General features: G+C 46.3%; 4 protein-coding genes across 4 annotated transcripts; 1 reads left to right on the top strand and 3 right to left on the bottom strand.

Annotated features, from left to right (window-relative positions):
* Window positions 1–1,239: 1,239 nt before the first annotated feature.
* N7469_009838 (PBSP domain-containing protein) lies at window positions 1,240–2,600 on the top strand (the record flags this gene model as incomplete). Its single annotated transcript, XM_056648743.1, has 3 exons — window positions 1,240–2,393; window positions 2,450–2,530; window positions 2,585–2,600. The coding sequence occupies 3 exons, from the start codon at window positions 1,240–1,242 to the stop codon at window positions 2,598–2,600; spliced, it is 1,251 nt and encodes a 416-aa protein (XP_056495874.1).
* Window positions 2,601–4,347: 1,747 nt separating this feature from the next.
* Window positions 4,348–6,649, bottom strand: trpB (tryptophan synthase TRP5; the record flags this gene model as incomplete). The annotated part of the gene is made up of 3 exons (XM_056648742.1): window positions 4,348–6,079; window positions 6,138–6,441; window positions 6,514–6,649. 3 exons carry the CDS (start codon window positions 6,647–6,649, stop codon window positions 4,348–4,350), a joined length of 2,172 nt encoding a protein of 723 aa, XP_056495873.1.
* Window positions 6,650–8,147: 1,498 nt separating this feature from the next.
* medA (transcriptional regulator medA) lies at window positions 8,148–10,758 on the bottom strand (the record flags this gene model as incomplete). Its single annotated transcript, XM_056648741.1, has 5 exons — window positions 8,148–8,537; window positions 8,610–10,114; window positions 10,189–10,354; window positions 10,541–10,609; window positions 10,666–10,758. 5 exons carry the CDS (start codon window positions 10,756–10,758, stop codon window positions 8,148–8,150), a joined length of 2,223 nt encoding a protein of 740 aa, XP_056495872.1.
* Window positions 10,759–21,523: 10,765 nt separating this feature from the next.
* On the bottom strand, window positions 21,524–22,186 carry N7469_009835 (uncharacterized protein; the record flags this gene model as incomplete). Its single annotated transcript, XM_056648740.1, has 2 exons — window positions 21,524–21,685; window positions 21,761–22,186. 2 exons carry the CDS (start codon window positions 22,184–22,186, stop codon window positions 21,524–21,526), a joined length of 588 nt encoding a protein of 195 aa, XP_056495871.1.
* Between the last annotated feature and the right edge of the window lie 395 nt (window positions 22,187–22,581).

Below are 22,581 nucleotides of genomic sequence, written 5' to 3'. Positions count from 1 at the left end.
ATCGGCTATTGAAAGACCCCCACGCTAATGAGATTGCTTAGTTACCATAACGAGGTTCGATATATGGAGTACTACCATTGAAAAAGGAACAAGTTTCAGTTCTATCTCGTGCCTCAACATCAGCTAGGTCTGATTTATGGTATTCTTTGTTCGGATCGTAATGCTATTTAGGATGACTACCAATGCCAAAAAGACCCGATACTAGGTCATTCATTGGCCTATTTACAGGAAGTCTAAGCACAATGAATATCACGACGAAAGAAAATGGCCTGGTACGAATATAGAACACTTGTGTCTATGCCTGTACCTCCACGACAGTGCTGGAGTACAAGCGATTTATCTGCAAGGCCTAATACTAGTGATACTACTAATACAACCAGCGCGAGATCTTCACAATCTCATCAGATACTCTATCATGATCATCTAATGTGGGGCTGAAAAAGCTCATGTATCTAGGTGATAGTCAGTAGGTAGGTCAAAGACATTAATAATGGAGTTTACCACTACTAGGGGGGGTATGATACGAGCGGACCACTATGGGCAGCACAAACGACATTCGAAATGAGATTGTTCTATAAATAATCTCCACGAACACACTATACACTATGATAATCTTAATCTTCAACCTTGGAAGCCTTGTATCTTTTGTATTCTGGCACATTTGGAAGCCCTACCTCAGGTGTCAGATCAAGTATCATCTTTGACAGGATTCTAACTTAAGGCATGAGTCCCAGACCTCTTTTCTGTCTTCAAGGTTCATCAAAGGAAATAGAGTCGAAAAGAAGATTTCAATGGAATATCGAGGCCTCAGTCTTTGTCTGCTCATTCATCTCCCTGCTCAAAACCTATAATTCTCTTTCATGGAGTCACATTTTGACTTGGGACGAAGACAAAGAATACTGTTGCCATTATAAGTGTCAACTTCCATTCAGTCGCACTCGAGTACCTTCCTGGGTCTTTTTGACTACCTTAGATATCAGTTGAATCGCGCTACATTCTCAATATAGAGCTTACATACCCAGCACTCGTCGACTTCAATGATATTGTCTATGAAATACAAGTATCATCACTTCAAGTTATAGGATGACCGCGACTAATACTAGCAATATGGTACTATGGTACTTGACTGTGTTGCTTCTATGCTGCTCGTTAGCTAGAGGTGCATGGAAAGTAGACCTTCATCAGTGGACAGAGGTACCTGAAACGATATCCGACATTAGTCCTCAAATCAAAAGTACGATGAACTTCGACAGAGATTGGCTTTTAACATTCGATCTCCCCAAACCTATTACTACTGATGGCTCTGGCTCACTCCTGAACATTCGCGTTGAACAACGCCGACCTCATTCATCAGAATCAGACCCCGTTGCGAGTAGTGCTATCCTGCACGAAATCGGCAGTGTCGTCCCGATAGCCCTACAAACCACAATCAAACAACTCTACAAACCCATCGACAGTTCCTCACGTAATGAGGGTATCCTCCGCTCACTGGCTTCTGGTCTAGTTTCTCTCTGGTCATCTCCCTCGAATGCAGTTGAGAATCGAGTATTCTCGATCCCAGATGTTGAATGTATATCCATTGTTGTTTCAGACTATCGTTTCGAACCAATCAATATTGCTGTGAGCATGGTTGAATCACCAAATTCTATTGATCCGCTCAAGAGGACGATGCATCTTAGTCTTGGCTGGTTTAGAGAGAGTTGGGAAAATCCATTACCTTGGCAGACACTAGAAGTCCGACGACATGCACTTACGGAACTTGTCACGCATGAGTTCGTACACATTTATCAATATCAAAAGCCAGATTATTTTCTCGTGAAAAGGAAGGGTAATGAGCATCTTAATCCTCCTCGTGAACTCATTGAAGGTATTGCCAAGTTTGTCACGCTTCAGTCTGGTATAGCCTGGAAAGGAGTCAAGACACCGGAATTGCTATATGATCTGCCCAAGAGCTGGGACTCCGATGAAGAGCACACAGCATACTTTTTGATGTGGCTTGAGAATGTAAGGAACGGAACTGGGTCGATTGCACTACTGAATGAGCATATCTCGAAACAATACTATTGGGGCAAAGATGGTGTTACAGACGGGGGATCTTACTTCTGGAATAGCCTCTTTGGAGCCGATGTAGAAGATCTCTGGACAGAGTATAGTGCTTATGTCACGAGAGAAGGATACATGCATCCCATGGATTGGATTAAGTACTCATTTATTTCGCCAAAAGAAGCTCCACAAGAAACGATTCGGTGGCTTACACGCATCTGGAACCGAGTCGTGAGAAAGTCCAAATATGGTGTGCGGCTTGCGTATCTTGTATATCATCCTACTTCACCAAAGACTCAATTCATGGCATTCTGTGGCATACTCTTAGCCTCGTTTGTTTCCATTCGGGCGTATGGTATTTTATACATGCGTCTCTACAAGACGCAGGATGATATTCATCGTCAAGTTACACTAGCGGCAATGTCTTCATCATTACTATCAGCTGGTTGGTATCGAACATGGCATGGACTGAGGATGATGGTGTCAGGTATGGCACACTGGCAATCTGCATTATACTTTGTAATTTGGAATGGGTTCGTAGCTCTTCTTCGAGTTAAATCTACTTTTTTCCCCTTCGCATACTGGGGTTTTAATGCCGTCCCGAACTTCTTTGGAAGACAGTTGATAAAAGTCATTAACTTTTTCCTGTGCATTGTCCTCACGCTGGTATATTCGCTTCTTCGACTATCGAATATACTTTTGCGTTATATCGGCTTGCTTCCAATCATTGTCTGGGCTGTACTTAAACCGGCAATATCGAGGCTCTTCAATTCTTTGAAATTCGTTATATTCTCAATCATCTGGGTGATCTGCTATCCTATTTACTGGCTGTTTTCCTCTTCCGAGAATTCATTGTCTCGCTCGCTTTCTCCTTCACCTTTCTCTTCTCCGAGTATTTCTGGCCGAGCTACTCCTACTCCTTCTCCTCCTTCATCGCCTGATTCGTCGCATTCTTCATCTTCATCTTCATCCTCGTCCAGGTCTCGCTCTGGATCACCTGTTGTCTTACACAAATTTCCACCATCTCCCCCAGGCAATACTTCCCCAGCTATATCAGAAGCTACACCTGTCCAGTCTCCCCCTACTTTCCACCCTGCACATACTACGAATCGTCTTCCTATTTTTTCAGGCGAATCTGTCTTAAATTCTCCGTTCGTCCCTTCAACATCAAACTATACAAGCCCTCCCTCTGTACCCATTCATTCTATCCCTCTATGGCACAACGCCGACACTTGGCCTACCCCAAAGCAAGAACCCATGTCACCGGAACAGAGCTATTTCCAACAACAGGAATTGAATGCACTTGAAGAGCCAGAAGAGGAGGCGGAGGAGGAGGAAGAAGAAGAAGAAGAAAGCGGACCAGTCATCGAAGCAGTTCTAAGATCGCGTCTCTATGGAAAGAAACTAAAATATCGAGTGAAGTGGAGGGGTCTTCCTGCAGATCAGAGATGGCATGATGCAAGGGAACTTCGAGAGCAACCACAACTATTATCTGAATTTCACGCCGAGTACCCTGATCAAGTTGGGCCTCCGGTACGATTGTCAGATTGGCTTGCGGCTGCTGGAAAAGGCGAGATACTCCGGGATCATGCTGATGATAATGTTGCTCGTCGACGTTAATTTGGTTATGATAATAGCTTTGACCTGCGAAAGTTCCGAAACTGCAGGCTCAAGCTGTAAATCTTTCTGGGTTTGTTGTTATTTTCTATGTAGGTCTTGGAGCGTTAATATAATTTTGGATTTTGTTGTTGGATTTGGATTCATGTTCGTTAATACGTTGTTTACAACTATAGACCACTATAGGCTTAGAAACGGTATCTTTCTGAGCGAGTGATTTTCTTGCCCAGCTAGTGTGAATATTATTCTTTCAAGTTATTTACTATATTTTGTCTTTTCTTGGATATGCGAGGATAGAAGGTTAGATACTCAAATTGCACCTCACCTTGGCTATTTCAATCAGTGAGTAAGTCTCGTAGAAGTCTGACTAGCCTTAAATGAGCAAATACCACTTAGGATAGAAGGATATCATTCAAAGTATATAATTCTGTATAAAATGAAATCGTATCTTGAAAACAAGCAGAAAGCCGAGAATAGTCCAGAAATGACCCGCTTTTTTAAGCACCGTGCGTATAAACATCTAGAATCCGAAAACCAATGGTGGGCCAAGGAAGATAATATGAGATGACCTGTGACAACTAGACACAGATTACAAATCCCAATGACGGGGAGTTGAAAGATCGCTTATCTATAATGGATAAGGAGAGGATAGGGTGAAAGAAAAACAAAATAAAAAAGTATTTTCTTTTAGAAGCGCAGATCCCAGCCAATCTTAGGGCCTAGGCGGGGAAGCTCATCGGCAACACTCTGGACATCCTTGTCACCACGTCCACTAAGGTTGAGAACGACGTTCTCGCCCTTCTTCATGGACTTGGCAAGTTGCATGACGCCGTAAACGGCGTGGGAAGACTCGAGGGCAGGAATGATACCCTCGTGCTGAGCAAGAGCGCGGAATCCAGACAGAGCCTGGGCATCATCGGCAGCGATGAAGGTGGCACGGTCAGAGTCCTTCCAGGCACTCAGTTCAGGACCGACACCGGGGTAGTCCAAACCAGCGGAGATAGAGTGAGTCTCGGAGATTTGACCGTGCTCGTTCTGCAGGACGTAAGTGCGAACACCGTGAAGGACACCCTTAGAGCCTCCAGAAAGAGTAGCAGAGTGACGAGCGGTATCAACACCGTCACCACCAGCCTCGACACCAACAAGCTTAACGCTAGGATCGTTGGAGAAAGGGTAGAACATGCCGACAGCATTGCTACCACCACCAACGCAAGCAACAACAGCGTCAGGAAGCTTGCCAATCTCAGCCTTCATCTGCTCCTTGGTCTCGTCACCAATAACGGACTGGAAGGTACGGACAATGGTAGGGAAGGGGTGGGGGCCAATGGCAGAACCGATAATGTAGTGAGTGGTGTCGAGCTCGACAACCCAGGCACGAAGAGCCTCGTTCACAGCATCACGCAGGGTACGGCTGCCAGCATCGACAGCAACGACCGAAGCACCAAGAAGTTTCATACGGAAGACATTGAGGGCCTGTCGACGCACATCCTCCGCGCCCATGTAAACAGTGCACTTCATGCCGAACTTAGCACAGACGGTAGCAGTAGCAACACCGTGCTGACCAGCACCAGTCTCGGCAATAATTTGAGTCTTGCCCAAGCGACGGGCAATGAGAATCTGTCCCAGGGCATTGTTGATCTTGTGGCTACCGGTGTGGTTGAGATCCTCACGCTTAAGCCAGATGTTAGCTCCACCAACGTGGTCAGTCAAACGCTGAGCCAGGTGGAGGCTACTGGGACGTCCCATGTAAGGGTAGTAAGAGCGGAACTCCTTCCAGAACTCAGGGTCATTGCGGGCCTGGTCGAAGCCACGCTCAAGTTCGGCCAAGCAGTCCATCAGTGACTCGGGAACGTACTGACCACCGAACTCGCCGAAGCGAGAGGGCTGAGCGGATGGGTCCTTAGTGACGTTCAGGGCCTCCAACTGGTCACCCAAGCCAGGGCCGGAGGGAGTGTCGGCATCAGTGATAACCTTGGTAGGGGCAGTCTCGCCGGTGGGCAGAGCCTTCTCAATAGCCTCGAGGACCTTGACCTCGCGAGTAAGAGTACCTTGAGCATCACGCTCAAGTTTACGGCCAGTAACGCTGGACAAATACTCCTCAGCAGCCTTAGCAGCCTGGCCAGCGGGCGCTTGGCCAACAACAGTGATAATCTGACTACCAATCACACAACCCTCAGCAGCTTCCTGGACAGAGAGGAAGTGCTCACGAGTGCTGACACCGAATCCAAGAGCAGCCGGGACATTGCCGGAGTATTCGTGGACACGAGCGAGGAGCTCGGGAACGTTCGCGCTCAGCTTTCCGGTAGCACCAGTGACACCCATACGCGAGACGACGTAGATGAAAGAATCGGCGATCTTGCAGAGAAGCTTCATGCGAGAGTCTGAGGTGGCGGGGGCAATGAGGGGAACGTATGAAAGACTGGCAAAGATGTTAGTATTCGTTATGAGCGGATTTTCTCAGTTAGACTGGAACATACCCGTTGCTAGCACAGAGGTCACGGAAGCGAACGGCCTCCTCGGGAGGAAGGTCAACCATGATGAAACCATTGACACCAGCCTCCTTGCAGTCCTTTAGCATACGCTCATCACCATAGCGAAGAACAGGGTTGTAGTAACCCATGAGCATGATAGGGGTCTTCAAGCCGCGGCTACGAGCATCGCGGACCATCTGCAGCACTGTTGTGACAGTAACGCCATTCTCGAGGGCCTTGGTGTTGGCTGTTTGGATTGTAGGTCCATCGGCAATAGGGTCAGTGAAGGGGATTCCGAGTTCGATGATATCTATAATTGTTAAAATAAGTCGTTAGCCTACAATGCTTATTGCCCCGCCACTTGAGGAATCATTGCACGTACCAGCACCACCGTTCTCGAGACCCAGCAGAATATCAACGGCCTCCTCTACAGTTGGGTAACCAGCGGTAATATAGGCTACCAGGGCGGCACGCTTTTGCTCTTTGCACTTGGCAAATGTTTGCTTGATATGCTCCATATTGGGGATGTGTAGTGGTAAAAACGCGGGGCAAGAAAGTGGGATACGGCGAAGAGGTGAAGGAAATGGTCAATGGTGACCTAAAATGAAGATACAGAGACAACACGGAATTTGCCGTGAAACCCAGAGACTTTTGAACAAGCCAATGCAAATAGGAGAAGAATGCAGTTGAGATTGAAGTCAAAGACCCGAATGAGTCAATCAATTGGAATCCGCCTTTTTCGCCGATTTCGCCCCGCGGAGTCACGTGAGTTGGTTTGATAAGATAGCGCTGAGTCAGCGGCTTATGTGGGTGAAATTAGGGTATGCGACGAAGTATACAGGATGGCTTTGGAGGATCAAAGTGTTAATTTGAATGGTCGTAGGGATGCGATTGATTGAATCCAACGATAATAGGGTGGAATTCATTTGGTCTTGTTTTATTGGACGTGTCGAATATTTGACATCGAGTTACACAGCGAGATCCGACTGTCGTACATTCAACAATGATTGCCGTGGAGGAATGTGCTGAGTGGGTCCATCTATGTACATTGATTGAAATAGTTCACCACAAGAAGACTCGGTATTTGCGCGAAATACGTACAAATATTTGCTGGAAGTGAAGATATTTAGGATGGAGGAAATTAACCGGTTTGAACTATATGAAGTAAAATCAAGATACAAAGGGGCGCAGAAGCAGCCCATCTCTCCCCAAACTCCAGGACAATGCAGTAAATAACAAGAAACAAACCCTCAGCTCAAAAACAAAAAGACAAGAAGAGAAAAAAAAAACTCCCAATAAGTTCCAGACAGGGGAAATAATAGCCTCCAAAAGCAAGACACAAATGTGACTTAATCTCGAAGACAGTATCCCCTGATGCGCCAGGAGAGAACAAAGACCAGCTCTCCAAGCTGGCCGGTTCACCTCCAATTTCCCAAATCAATAAATCTATCCCAAATCCGTCCTGCGAATGCTCAAAGGAATGACAGCAGCGCCCAATGCTATGCCGAATAATCATACAGTAGCCCAGATGTGTAGTGTAAAAGGAGAGTAAAGCCCAAAATGCCCGGCAATGGAGGATGCAACCCAGTAAAAAAGGAATGAACAAGACACCGTCTAAGAATATGCAGGAAGTAACAGGTCTCAAACCGTGTCGAAAAAAAAGCAAAATATGTTTGGGTGAGGGGCATCCAGGCGTGAAGTTGTGGTAAGGAGAGACGTTCAAATCGTAAATAGGTTGACTGCAGGAAAAAAAGAAAGTAGACGGGAGAACGAGCTTCTGTCTGACAATCTACCTCTCCGGCGTCGATTCTGGGCATGGTATCAAGGAGTGACAAGAAGGAGAATCGTGTATCAACGGAGCAAGAGGGGGAAATATAAAAATAGAAAGATAAAAAAAAGCAAACAAAAAAGCAAGCAAAAGACACAGATCGGATCAAAAGTTCCAAACGGACCGATCATTGACTATGCGCAGAGTCATGCATCGGATACACAGGATCCATGAAGTTGTAGCATGCATTAGCTGGAGCTGCAGTGCTGGGAGGGCCCGCAGCAGGCAAGCCATGGATGTCCCATGCCGACCGGGGGGGTCGGAGCAACCAGACTGTGGGCATGCTGAGGCTGACAGACTGCCGGGTAGGAGTATGCGCCAACGGAAGTATACGGCTGAGTATGAGCAGGGATAATCGATCGGAGTTCGGGAGCCGCTGTCAAAGACGGATGCTCAGCTTGGGTATATACCGGTGCGCCCATAGCGTGAGCGTAATTGTTGGCTGGGCCGGAATCAGACACTGATCGAGGAGAAGTAGCAGTGTGAGGCTCAGTTCCGGAGTCAGACCCTGTTCCATGGCTGGCGTAGTTTGTGATCGGTGTAGGCAGAGCACCTGCGGTGGAGGAGTAACTAGCAGACTTAAGAGAAAAAATACATGTTAAACTTCAATATCAATCAAACGACATGCTATCGGGTCGAATTATACTCACGTATTTCCCAATGATCTTCTTCAGGGCATGGCTCAGAATCTTCCAGGGGAAGACTTTGACATCCTTCTCGATGTTGCGAGGCTTAGGGTTAGGGAAGCCCATAATAACCTTGAAGAACTCCTCGCTATCTTGTTTGGCTTTCGAAACGGTCAAGGGACGGAAGCCTTCCAGGTTGCGACGAATGCGATTCTTCTCCTCGACAGTGAAACGAACTCCAACCAGTGACTCAAGCAGATAGATTGTGTCAACGCTAGTAACAAAGCACTCATTTTTGCCCTCCCAGCTAATGCAGCTAATACAGATGCTGTTGGGTGAACGCTTCTCCGGTGTCACAGGCTTGAAATCGGCGTGGATGGTGCTTCCAGTTTGATTCCTTGTGAACTCAACCAGTCGACGCTGGGCTCCCTTCTCTTCCGCAGTCCAACCCTCAGCCATGCCGTCCAGATCACCGTTCAGCTTGAGAATAGCTTTGGTGGGATACATGGCGTATGGGTTGAAAGAGTGAGCTTGACCAAGGCCATTGGCCTGCTGCAAGGTAGAGGTACGGATGAGAGTAGGGTTGGAGGAGCGCATAGGTGAAGGTACCCTGTGTCGTGCCATGCCATGGGCCATAGACATACCAGGAGCTCGGCCATCAGATGGAACAGACATGAAAGAAGGACTCCAACCAGGGGTCAGGGGAGATGGAGCACGGATCGTTGGCTGGGGTGTAGCGGAGACGGTTGAGTAATGAACAGACGCTGTGCGAGGGGAGGAGGCAGCATGGAATGGAGCAACGAATCCACTCATGTTTGGCAATGTCTGTAAATAAGGCGAATATGATGCAGAGCGGCTGTCACGGTAGGAGTAGCTGTCTTGGGGCTCAACCTTGGGAATGACAGGTCCAGTAGCTGTTCGCTTCGCGGGTGCAGAGACGGGGTTTTCTGAGTAAGTGGAAAGTTTTCTCTTGCGAGAGTCCGCGGAAGGAGAAGCATGAGGAACATGCTGATATGTATAAACACCAACTTGTAAAGTCGTAGGAGGACAATCACCCTGGGACTCCAAGACAAGCTGAATCGGAACCGCTAAAGAAGGTGATCCAGTCGACATGAATTGAGGCGCCTCAACCGAGAGACAATACTGGAAGGCGGACCCTTGGAACCCGCAGAAGGTGGGAATACATTCGCACCGCTTTGAGCCAAAAATCAGAGACAGACTACCATAATTGGAGCTGTGCAGATCAAAGGGAGACTGAATGTAAACTGCTACCCTTGTACCCTCGGAGCCACGTTGAGGACGATAGCTGACAATCTCAGGCAAAGGACGAGATCCGTTACCCATGATGGGAGAGGGAGCCTCGTCGTACGAGCTAGCATATTCGTTACTCTGCAGGTAAGGAACACAATCGGAAGCCTGGCTAGCCTGATCGGCCATCGGGGAGGGAACAAGGGAGGCTGTCACGTATGGCGACTGGCCATAGGCCGAGTATGAGCCAGCATCATGCAAAGACCGCGTGGAAGCGTAGTCTATATCCGAAGCGCAGTCTTAGTATCAACTATCACCTGCAATCAAAATGAAAAAAGATAATGGAAGCACTTACCAAGTACGGCACCAGCAGCGGGCTTCTGGAAATTAGACATAGACAAGAAGGGCTCAGACTTGGCCCACAGGCCGTCTGAAAACGCACCGACGAACCGTGACTCTTCAGAATCCGAGAGATCCAACGTCTCTCCTAAAATTAGAGGCGTTTGGAAATCCGGGTCGAACTGGACACACAAGAAAGAAAAATCAGAGTCAGCCGAGCAGGTTCTCACACAATCCGGAAAGTCAGGAGGGCAGAGGATTTAAATTTTTCAAACAAAAAATCAAGCGGGAATTGGAAGAAGAGGCAAAACATGCGGGCATCCAGAAGAGAGACGCAACAACAAGATAGTTTAGGGGAGGTTTCTCACCAAAACACCGTGTGTCTTCGAGTAAGCCAGCTTGAAGGTGTTGCAGCGACTGCAACGAGACCGAATACTCTGAAGAAGCGAATGACTGAGAATTTATTCTCTCAAAAGCGATAGTACGTCGCCACGAGCGTACACGAGAAAGGGGCTCTCCGAGACAAGAACGAGTGACGAGAAGAAAAGTTGCTGTCAGTCTCACAGTAGAGTGCCTCAATCACCATCCAGGATTGAGAGTACACTAAGGCTGAAACTAGATGAAGGCTGGCTGCAGATAGAGACTCAAATCACGAAATACTAGTGCCCAAAGGTTCATAAAGCCCTAAGGAGACAGAAGTAAACTTGTCGTATGTGAGGATAAGGCCAGATGCAAAAGCCACCGCTATTTGGAACAAAAGAGAAGCGGAGATTGGACGGGAGACTTGCGAATGAGCTTTCCAAGGAAATACTGGGCGAGAAACACGCGGACTGGTGAGGTTTTGCGTTCTTTCTTTTCCTTTTCCGAGAGGTTTCGGGAGAGGTTCAAGCAGATTGGATGCCGAACGATTTCTTTCTCAAGCGAAGGGGCGAACTACTCCAGCAATGAGTATGAACTCTCTCTTTTTTGGTCTTTCTTCAAGCCCTTGGATCGATAATAGAAAGAAGGGAGAGGGGAGAGAAAGAGAGTTGGGTCAATGCATAGACCAGTAGTAGTAGATAGACTCACCGGATGTTTCAAAGATGAGAGAATTGAAACCGATTTGCTGTGAAAGCCTCCTATTATGCAAGTTTTGCAAATTGGAAGATGCCTGACAAAAGAGACTAATGTCAATAACAAACAACAACTCCCCGAGAGATATTGGATACGGGGAAGATGGTCCGGCGGCTCGAACGACGCTCGTCATCTCCCGGAAGTCCCGTAGATCAAAGGGCACGACCTTTGCCTGCAAGGAGATGCGACAGACAAGACCAAAGAGGAAGCAATGCAAGGCACGAGGGAGGGACTGAGACCGTGGGCGAAGGGAGGGGGTAAAGGGAAGTAGAAGTGGGGTGCCAACCTTAAGATGATATTTGATACTCTTCGTGAATAGTGAGACACGGGAGGTGGTGCTTTCAGCCGAGACAACAAAACCCAGAAGCGAGTGATTTGGGTTATTTGAAGGCGGCGATGAACGACTCTAGAACATATAGTTTTCTAGATTCGAAATAATCAAAAACAAAAAGGCGATGATCACGATCGACGTTGGTGATAAATTCGATCAAATTGTCGCGGGTGCGGGACAAACGGATGTCTACAGACACGACAAGGTCGAGATGCGCAAACGACAGGCGATTGTCACTTTACAATCTCCGACTCCTGCGTCCTTTTTTTTCTCCACCTTGATATTCTTTTTCTCTGCAAGTCGATTGTCACGGGAAATATTGTAAATCAAGGGTGCGTCCAGCGAATAGGCGCGCAAGGCGTTGCGATAATTAAATATTAAGAATATTCGGGATATAACCAGACGTTTTTTTCTTTTTTTTCCCTTTTTCCGGTAGATCAAGGTTCAAATAAGGATAAACACCTTATTTTACTTCTTCTGATATATAAACTCTTTTTTACTGATAATCCAGATGAAAGAGTATCTTTTTGATTTGTGTTGGCGTAGCGAACGTGGTTCTCGTAGCAGCGAAAAGCGAGCGTATGAGCGAACGTGGGTATTGTGAGCGAATGTGGGACTCTTCAAGATGTCATAATAACAGCGAGTCTTGGGGAAGGAAATAATAGAGGAAGGGAGGAGAAAGGGAAGAGGGGGAAAGAAGATCAAGATCGAAGCAAGGAATCAGAAGGGTTAAAAGCGACGAGGGTACATTATACGATTGAGTGTAAATTATTATTAGCAGTCAAGAGGAGCCCTGGTCAGAGTGCAACTTGGGCCTAAACTGTATAGGGCTTGCGAGCAGTGGGGACAATAGTCCTTCCTACACGCTTTTACCCTTTTGAAGATGGAAATGGGAAAAATAAAATCAAAAAAATTATAATCATAATTATAATCAGAAAAATAAAATAAAAAACCAAGAAAAAAAAAAAGGGGGAGGAATAAAAATAAAAATAAAAGTGGGCATCTCGGATGGTCCCCCCAATTCCCTCGTCTTCTTCTCTTTTTTTTGGCGAATTTTATTTTCTAACCTCGGGGTGTCCACCTTTAGCCCCAAAGTAGTCACACTAAGAGGACTAGTGGGCAATCGTGGCGGGGGATGCACAGAGCAACCGATGTCGAGGGAACTTGGGGTCAGAAACTTGGCATCATCATGGTATTCGTCTGGTTCCGGAGGAAATAGAGGTCGTGACACGGTCCAGGGTCTCGGGGACAGTAACATATTCGCAATAATTGGCTGCGAGGGTGTAGTGTATCTATTATAGTTATACTTTACTACCAGATCGAGTCTTACCAGCCTGCTTTGCCCTTGGGTGGTTGGGTATTACTGGAATTGGACATGTGTTTCTACAGTACGCAGTACACATGTCCCCCGTACACATGTACTTCCTGTATGTAACTAGGGAAGTATGTACATGGTACATATGTACTCCGGCACTCCGTACTCTGCGCATATGTACAGTACACTATGTATGTACATCCATCTGTACTATGTACAACAACACGCGGAAGTGATTCTGGTTGTATGTACCACAGTGGAGAGCCGGTGACCACTCATCAGCGTCATGATTTTCCGATGTGTCCGACCGGTAGTAATTGTACCCATCAATACTAGTCGAACGATATTCTATTTTATCTACGGGCGTTCTTAATTGATATTTACAAATTAAACTAGCTCCGATACTTTTAAAAAGTACATTCAGTACTTTCGTGGGTTGATAAAGAACTCAATCAAGAAGAAAAAAAAGTAAATACGTTACAAGCGGAACAAACGGTACCCGATGTATGTACTTGGTAAGTTCTCCGCTCCGATCTGGCGGACAGAGCCGTGTATACTCCGTACACGAACGAGAATAGATAAAGTGGACCCCTACTTTGAAGGGCGTGTGGGATTTAAGAAAAATAAAACTTGTTAAGAAAAGTAAAAAAAAGGCTGCTGTAGGTAGGGAAGAACCATAGACAGAGCCAGTTGTATACCGTATTCTTTCTATACAATGCAAAAAAACAACGGCGAAGGGGTGACTTCATTTACTCCATTGCAGCAGAGGGGGCTAAAGCACAGTCTTCCATCAAGTCACTCACCAACCTCACACATCCCCAGACCCAATCAATCCGGACGCCGACTTCCGACGGTTTTTTTTTCTCGTTGTTTCCACTGCCAATCAAAAGGCTTGGCTTTACTAGCTTCTACTTTCCGCCCTTCATAAGCCACTCAGAGAAAGTATGTGTGTATAATTAGCTTAGGCCCTAGCTGATCTAAGGATGGTGAGATATTAGCTCCAGCCACTCTTACCAACCTCAAGTCAATATGATACTCCCTAGGAAGTCACGATTGTATGTACTATAATACAGAATTCTGTAGCTCGTTGATTTTACAAAGTAAAGTTGCCGACTACTGTATCTCACTACCTTGAACCCTTGCTGCGAGGTCGATCCGATGTGAAGGAGGGAGGATCCCCAACCCCCGTGCTAGAACGGAGGGTTGAAGACAAGCCAACCCCCTCCTCTTCGTCACGTACTAAAAACGACCCTGTTTTGTGCCAACCTCTTCTCCAGAGATGCTCAGGATCCACCGCGGATCTCCCTAGGCTCCTCTATTGGCTACCCCTTGTCTCCGGCTCGGCCGCCTAAGTCAGTTCTGCATCAGGCTCCCTCGTGTGCGTGTGTCATGACTGACTAAACACTTACATACATAGCTACGTGTATGTATGTATTGTTCACAAGTTGACCTGCAGCACTTGCACGTACAATATACCCCTCGAGTTACCAACACACGAGGGTGGCTGCGGGAGGTTGGGTCATCCAACCCCCCCCGACCCATTCTGTACATACCGTATGTATTGGATATCATGATCTTAAGAAGAATCAACTGATCGACTTGACAGCCTTGAGACTTCTTTTCGCTACACAACTCCTTATTTTCATACTTGCAGACCCCGGATACTTCCAAATCAAGCCAAGGCGTAAACCTAGTCTACTCCGTTTAGGACAACTTTCATAGTTCATTCCAATCGTACGCCGTATTCCGTACACCAGGTGTGGACAAGTCAAGAACGGACAGCTCCCGAGCTAACAATAGTACACCTTGCATCTCACCTGACTTGGTGGCCTGACTATGCAAGGGTTCTGAACGTTGATTGGGAGAGGTTGGCCAGCGCTACTGCAAATCCAGTATCACCCGCGCCCCACGAGGATCCGTGCGATACTCTTTTCGTCCTCCCCCGTGCGAGGGCAAATCCTACATACGATACCGTATCATCATACTCTGCACTGCGACCTTATCCTTCTAAGCGGCTACCCCGGCTGCTATGCTCAGCTTTGTACACTTTCATCCGCCTTCCGAGATTGGTCCAAGCTCAGGGTCCTGCCCTGCGGAGAGGATTAACCGATTGTTTGGTCCTGTCGATCGTGGCGGCTGGGTGGCTGTACTAGGTACATCTGCCACCCCTTCCTACGTATATCCATGAAACATGAGGATGAAATCTTTCCATCGTGGTGAGATTATCGTACAATTCAAATTTACTCCGTACTATATGTAGCAATTGATCCACCGATAATTCTTTTTTCTTTGAATCATAACGAATCAGAATATTTCTATTATCCCTTCGTCTACAGTAGTTTACTGTATATCTTAAAAAGTGTGCAAGTGTAAGGGCCTGAGCTCTAAGACGAATGAGATCATTGAGCAAGGATGAAAGTGTAGCCCTCGCAGTCTCTAGCAACAGACTTTTTTTTTCTTTTGATTGAATTTTCTCCCTTCGTTCAACGGTTCGGATGCAGATTTCTAACCCTACCTACCCACTTAATGAGTTGCATACATGTATCCAGCCACACACGATGTCAAAACACCCGTGTTAATGCCGAACATATCGCTGGCACAGATCTATCCGGATCGCCCTTTTTACCTCTCCAGGAAAGAAGAGCGAAAGTAAATTCTCCTAACTGGATAATGTAAATGCACCGTCTCCGCGATTTTGCCACGTTCAAGACGTCCGTTGTGGACACGCCACTAAACTCGAAGAGGAGCTGGATGTTTGGCTCAGTGGAGAGAGCAACAATGGATTACAACAAGGGTGCAAGGTCAGGTTCAAGGGGACCGTGGATCCTCAACCGTGATCAGCAATCAATCACAGCGAAACTTTGGTAAGAGCCAAGGGCAAACGGATCCCAGCCTTCCAACGTCTATACAAACTACGACTCCCTAGTTTACTTAATTTAATCAATTTATCAACCACCCCTTTAATTCAAACAGACCCGGTAAGGAGGAAATGAGTATCATCCAGATGAGCTTCTAAGTTTAACCTTTATGGACTCTCCCTTTTGCCAATGTTTCGCCTCTTCATTCCCCGGGACCCAACCCGAGCCCGTTTGCCTGGTTATCAACCGCCAATCGTCCACTCTGATCGGCCAATACCCGGGACCACATTAGCTCCACACTCCCCAAAAAGAAAATTCCCCATTCGAAAGTGTACATTCAAGATCTGTAACTAGCTGTAGGTTGTCACTCAATCTCATGCAATTTATGAGGAAAAGGAAAAGGCTAGGGTCGAATTAAGGAAGGGCTATACTATAGTTATTCCTACGATTCTCCGAAAGCCCCTTCTGAAATCATCAAAATCAATTTTCATTTGCTGCTTCATTACCAAATACAGTACAAGTTCCCAGAAGGAGAAAAAAAGAGAAAATGAGACCCACCAAATCTTGTCTTTCAGGGTTTCGGAGGATCAACCTTCTTAGAGATACCTCCGTAGTTATTCCGAGTTGATATTGCGGCTTCTACCGGCACCTGCCTATTACTCTCCCTAGTAACCCCCACCGGTAAATCAGTCACTTTTGGCATTCCCCCAGGCGCTGCTCACACACTATTGCTCGATCATTAAATAGGCTTTGGCATTATTGACTCTCCAGGTAATATCTGTACGCAAATTTAAGTACATACGTCAGGACGAAGTTAATTAAATGACAATCACACATAATGATAAACTTCCATTCTTCCATCCTACTTTTCTCCCTTTACACTTTTTACCGGGGTGGATGTACAAACGATCATCTGAAGGATGATGATGAGATGTCAGGGCTCTTGGGAGCCTTGCATTCGAAGTAAATCGCACAGTGGGCGCCGTCATAAGAGTGAAACCATGATCGACTCTGGTGAAGCACCCTTACAGGCTCGATGATTTTGATAGAAATTACCCGATACAGCTTTAGGACAATCAATATCCAAGGTTTTCCCTGCATCTCTGCCGTCTCAAAAAGATATGGTCTTTCTGCATAACTACAATCCTTTCTGCCAATGTACAAGTCCCGGATGTCCGAGGTGGAACCCTCTCTTGGAAGTGGTTTTCTCCCCTCTACTCAGCCACATGGTAGTCTTGCTGAGCCATAGTTCCATAGATTAGAATCTCTGGTTCATCTTTCGGGTGAAGATATGCTTGAAATTTGGTTCACGAATGAGGTAGAGGTGGCTTGAAGAACCATTGACGGTAGTGCTGTACTTTTTTCCCTTCATCAATACTTGCCGTTAGTATATCTGCATGTGGTTTTTGTTGACGTGATACTTACACAATAACTCGGTGCTTCGCAATCCCGGGATCAAGAAGAGACCATTCATGGTGAAGCATCTCCATGAACTCCGCTAAGCCCTGCATATTCCTCCATTCAAGCCTTCCAAGTTTTTCCCGTCACGTCCTGGTACCATCGATGGCACCTTTTGATGAACATAGATTCTTGCCTCACCTGTTGTTAGTGCTCCAACTTAATCACGGCTTTGTCCACAACTTTGTATACCAAGAAAAGGGGGTCAGCAACTCCCCGACTACGCGTTAGCTAGTGGCTCCATCTGCCGGCCTGTCTCCGTGTCGCTCGGTCGGTGCTCGGCCACCAACTGCGCTTTCTGTTTGGTCTCAATTGACATAAGGTATTAAGCTTGAATGATAAAAAAGGCGCAACTGACCCATCGACATTAAATTCAAGACGTCATTCCTGATCAATTATCCGTGTACACTGTATTATTGCTGGACGTATCAGCAAATCTGAGGAGTTGACCTGCATACTGTACAGTAGGCCACACTAACGCTTACGGAGTAGTTTCCTTTCAACCATCTCCCCGATGCATGCAGATTAACCCAACCCATGAGCATGACCCTAATTGATTCATTTCCCCGAGCTGAAGTCCCCAGGACGCGGCACAGGATTTTCAATAGATTTAGGTTCGCCCTCATAACATCCTGTTCCTTCCCGTTAGCCCCGTCACGGGATCCCCGTGGACGTAAATGTTTCACTACACGAGCAGACCATAGGAAAGGTTTCACCACAAGTTTTCGATTCCTTCGGCGATTCTTCAGCCCATGGGGAATAGTAAAAGAAGGCCGCCCACTTACATAGTATATTTTTTTCCTTTCGAATGAAGATCCTATCCGTAGTAGGGAAAGTATGACCACCCGCGCAAATCATGCACAGTGCGTTCCTTTCCAACGTGGGAATGGTGCCAAAGCTGTTTTCCTCCACTCTGCCAAATACAACATGGGGCTTTTTTCGTCGATCCTAGCTCCAGTCGTCGTTGCTGAGACTTGGTCCAATCATTGAAAAATAAAATTTTCTTATGAGTGACTACTGAGAAGCTAAAATCTAGCAGCCTACGTAGACATTTTGTCGACCTTCCTTGTAGGGGGAGCTTTCGTTAAGATGCGTCTCCATTCAAGGCTCAGGGGCTGTGAAACAAGATCTTCGCTTAGTTTGGCTACCATACTGCAATGTTGTCGATCAATTCAGAAACGGAACATATCATCGGAAATGCAGGACTATTATGTGCTTTAGATTATAGTGACTGAAGGAATACCTGAGGACCGTGGTTCTGTATTTACTCCAAATTGCGTTGGCGACCATAAGAATGTACATAGTAGGGTATGAAAATCTCAAATTTGAGTAAAAACTGATAAAAAAAACGTCTAACGTCCAGTTCAGCTAGGATGGATTTGGATTGGTTCTCCAGATCGTATTGCGGATAAGTTAAGGTAGTATCGGGCACGAGGAGTAGGGTAGATCGTCGCTACCGGCCCGATAAATACATGCGGAGAGGTTCAACCCTTATCGTCCAATCCGACACCATCTACAAACTCTAATAGAGATCCTACCAACAAGGAACCAATTGATTGATGAAGACATGGAAAGGAATTATCCGAACAAAATTTTACCGATTTCCAGAAGATACTCCTTTCTTCTTTCGATTCAGAGCTCGTCACTTCCCGAATGAGCTTGCGGCGATCGGCCCTGATCATCCACACTTGAAACCTCCGCCTATATACGATCGTTTCAAATTGATCCTAGAACGGAGTCGTTTTCTTTCAAACTATCCCGCCTACACCTCATAGATCCAAGTTGACGGCTGGCATAACCCGGTTGAAACGAACTTGAAGCGAACCATTGTTTGAAAGTACCGAGGCTTAAATTCTCACTCCCTCAATGCCGACTAAAATATATATATTTCAGGGTCCAAGTTCTCATGCACAGTTTTTGTGAGCAATATACATCCAACATCTACAGTAATTTTTTTTTTTGCTTGTTGAAGGCTTATTGGTCATTATTCCTGGATCCCGGATCGGGTTTTTGAATGTCAAGTTTATGGAAACAGGGCAAGGTGGAATGGCGGTGCATCCCACGAGATGGAGAATCCACCTGCACGCGCTAAGCGATCCTCCGCCGAATCTAGTGGGGAAAAGAAAGCACAACAAATGGGCGGCATGGGAATTGTACCTCGTCGGGGATGTCGGAGACCCAGTCTATTCCGACATTGAATTCTGCTGTTTACAAGTTTGTTATGTAGTTATACCAGATCGAGTATTACCGAGAGAGGGCCGTGATGCCGCTATTCATGATCATCCAATGATCATTGTTAGTACCCTCTCCACTGCTGTCGGAGCCGAATGCGAAAGAGACGCCGCTCCACTTTTATTTTTTTTCTCTCTCTCTGTTCTTCTCTTCTCTTTTCTTTCCTTTTTTAAATTTTTTTTGTACTGTACTCCGTAGCGTATCCTCTTTTTTTCTTCTCGACATCGTGTATCTATGGAACCAACCCTTTACCAACCACCCTCATTGCCCGGCATTGACCCTCTTTCCTTGCACCGTGCACCGCGTACCAAAATATAATGTTCTGATGAACCATGCTGCCACAGCAGGCAACAGTTCACACGGGTGCTTGGACCTCGGCTTTGACAGCTCGTTAATATTCATACTTTGTCGACACATCCACTTTGCAATTAACTAAAATGCTAAGCTTGGGTCAGATTGGTCATACCGTTAACGAGTACGAATATCGTATAGACTCTCTCTGCTATGTACATCGCCTAAAAAAAAAAAAAGCCAAGACTAAATAGACAAAATTGTACAAAACGACTCCATAACATGGACGCCAGGAAAGGTAAATTTGAGGAGGACCCAAGAAAAGAAAGCATTGATCCAACTTTACCTCCCTAAAAGAATCAATCAATGATCAAGTCAATTGTGTCATTCTGTGCGAGACTATGGTACTACATATTTCAGATTGAGTAATATGTTCAAACTTAGTATCTTATAGTTATGAGCATATTCAACTTCAGAATAATTGTAGACTGAAGATGTTGTTCGCATATGTACTACACTACACATACATACTATGTACATTACTAGTCAGTCTACATAGTATAGCACTAGGGCAATCCACGACATCATTCTGACAAAGAGGCTTCGGAACCCAACCGAGGCGGGACGAATCGGAGCCCGCGCAGTTAAGACCCATAATATAAGGAGATATAATTGGTTAATTACCGGTGAACTGCCATAGTGACTGTGATTGGCTGCCACCACCACCGCCAACTTACAACTGCAGGGCAGTGCTGGAGCTGTTAAACTTCTGTCTCACCTTGCCCTAAGTATAGCTTAGCTCTCCAGAAGCTACTATTCTTAGCGGTGAACACGACGGAAAGTTAAAAAAAAAATCCCTCTTGATATGGTTCGACATGAAATTGGTACTATATACAGTATACAGTATACAGTATACATAGCACACAGTATTGGGTTAGGCCGATATGGCGTACTTTTTTCGGATGGGAAGTCAATGAGGCGTTATGTTTTAGATGATCTCTTTGTAACGGTAGCAATTCTTATCCTGGTTGTACTGTAGCAGGGAATTACGGTAGATACGGATCACCCCATAGTTCAGCTGATTGTTTCGGTTTTCACCGAATTGTTTGTTTTTGGGGTTTGATTCAGCTGAGCCATGTTCGAAATAGCCGTTGAAGATGTTTGATCTACGTATCTTATTCCTATCAGCGTAGGTCTCCAATATTATGTACTTTCTTAACGGTGAAGGGTGTTCTCGGGTGCCTGATCGTGACGGTGTTAGCCATGGTGATCGTCTGGTGATCGTCTGGCGGTCAGTAGTGTCTCATTCTTAGGGTTGATGGTACTAAGACCGAGACGGTAGTTATCAGCAAGTCTTGATGTCGGTCAAGCGGATTCCATAGTATGCAAAATACCAAGCGGGCTGATATCCAGGAGTTGTACCTAGTTTCGCAGCATAGTGACACGTTGGTGATGATGCCGATATCAATGATTATGCGGTCGTACGCCTTATTCCTCAAGGGAAAGATCCAGGTGGGCAGCCGTACAGCTGGGTTTTCCAGCCCAAAGTAATCTCTCAGTTCAAGTAAAACTGCACTCAAATTGGAGGTCGCTAACTGGACAAGTTCTTGAGGCAGGTACACGATTGGCAGAAGCTCACAAGAGTGTCTTCAGTCCCTTAGCCCAACCCTTTGTCCCTCCGGAACGCCCACAATTTTCACCTCGTATCATGTCCATTACGCCCGTGCTTGAAAGAAGAAAACATAATAGACGTTTAACAGAGGTTGGCACTCTCTTCCACGGAGCGTCCGTAACAGATTGGATAGAGCTTTGCCCAGAATTCATACTTTTCTGGCCTAGCCTCACCCTCCTCTATCAGCCATTTGGCGAAAGAAGTCTCTGTTTGGAAGGGATTCGGGCTTCGATACACAACAACCTATACCAAGTATGAGTCAAGTGATCGGATGCACCATGGTGCTCTCATTTCCATCTCTAGGGGTTATCAACTTACTTCAGGGTAACGTTGAAGCGCCTCATAGTGTGGTTCATCGAGACCGAGCTTGAAGAGCGTACTCATCCTCACTCGGCGAGCCGCGTTGCAATATGCCTTGCAATTAAGCTCACGCTCCAAGACAGTGTTCGCACGAATAAAAACTCCATCTGGTATCTTGCTGTGCTGACGTACATGCGCGATTTCGATAAGACGGGTCAGGATGTCGGCTTCCCAGGTCTCAAGGAGGGGGAAGCTGAGATCATTGACATGGCGCGTCAGGATTGTGATTTCTCGCTTCAGTCGTTGGGCATTGAAGTGCAGAGAGGATACACGAGACTGGAGATCGTTGTTCGAGGCCTGCAGTGCGAGACGCGCGATCTCGTATTTCTGTGTCGGTCTGTTAGCTTTCACAGTTTCGTACTCTCGATGACTCCATTCCACCATTTTGAAAGTCAGTGGCTAACACTCATTCTGTTTTCAGAAAAGTTGTCCTCCGATTCGGCCGATGGCACTGGCCCACGAGAACGAGACCGCGTCCGACGTCGACGATTTCTGGGTGAGCCTCTTTCAGGGGAGCCTTTGCCGGGAGAGCATTTCTGGGGGGAGACAGACATGTCGTTTGATTGTCAGCGAGTCGGTTGTCAGCGAGGTATTTTGATAGCAGGCGTGGTCTGATAGACGAATGGGAATATACTGAGGAAGTTGAAGTGATGAGGGCAGGGACAGGGTCGTGCCTGCCTCGCGCAGCATCTTAGGTGAATACTTGCGTACCTTCTATGGCAGGCGCGGTTGAACATTATCATCTAAAGATCGTGAATATACCTGAGGATTGCTGCTAT

The sequence above is a fragment of the Penicillium citrinum genome (assembly GCF_028827155.1).
Source record: "Penicillium citrinum strain IBT 23319 chromosome Unknown utg000009l:1.0-4274883.0:1.0-4276374.0, whole genome shotgun sequence".
Taxonomy (NCBI): domain Eukaryota; kingdom Fungi; phylum Ascomycota; class Eurotiomycetes; order Eurotiales; family Aspergillaceae; genus Penicillium; species Penicillium citrinum.
This window is presented reverse-complemented; position numbering and strand designations above follow the sequence as displayed.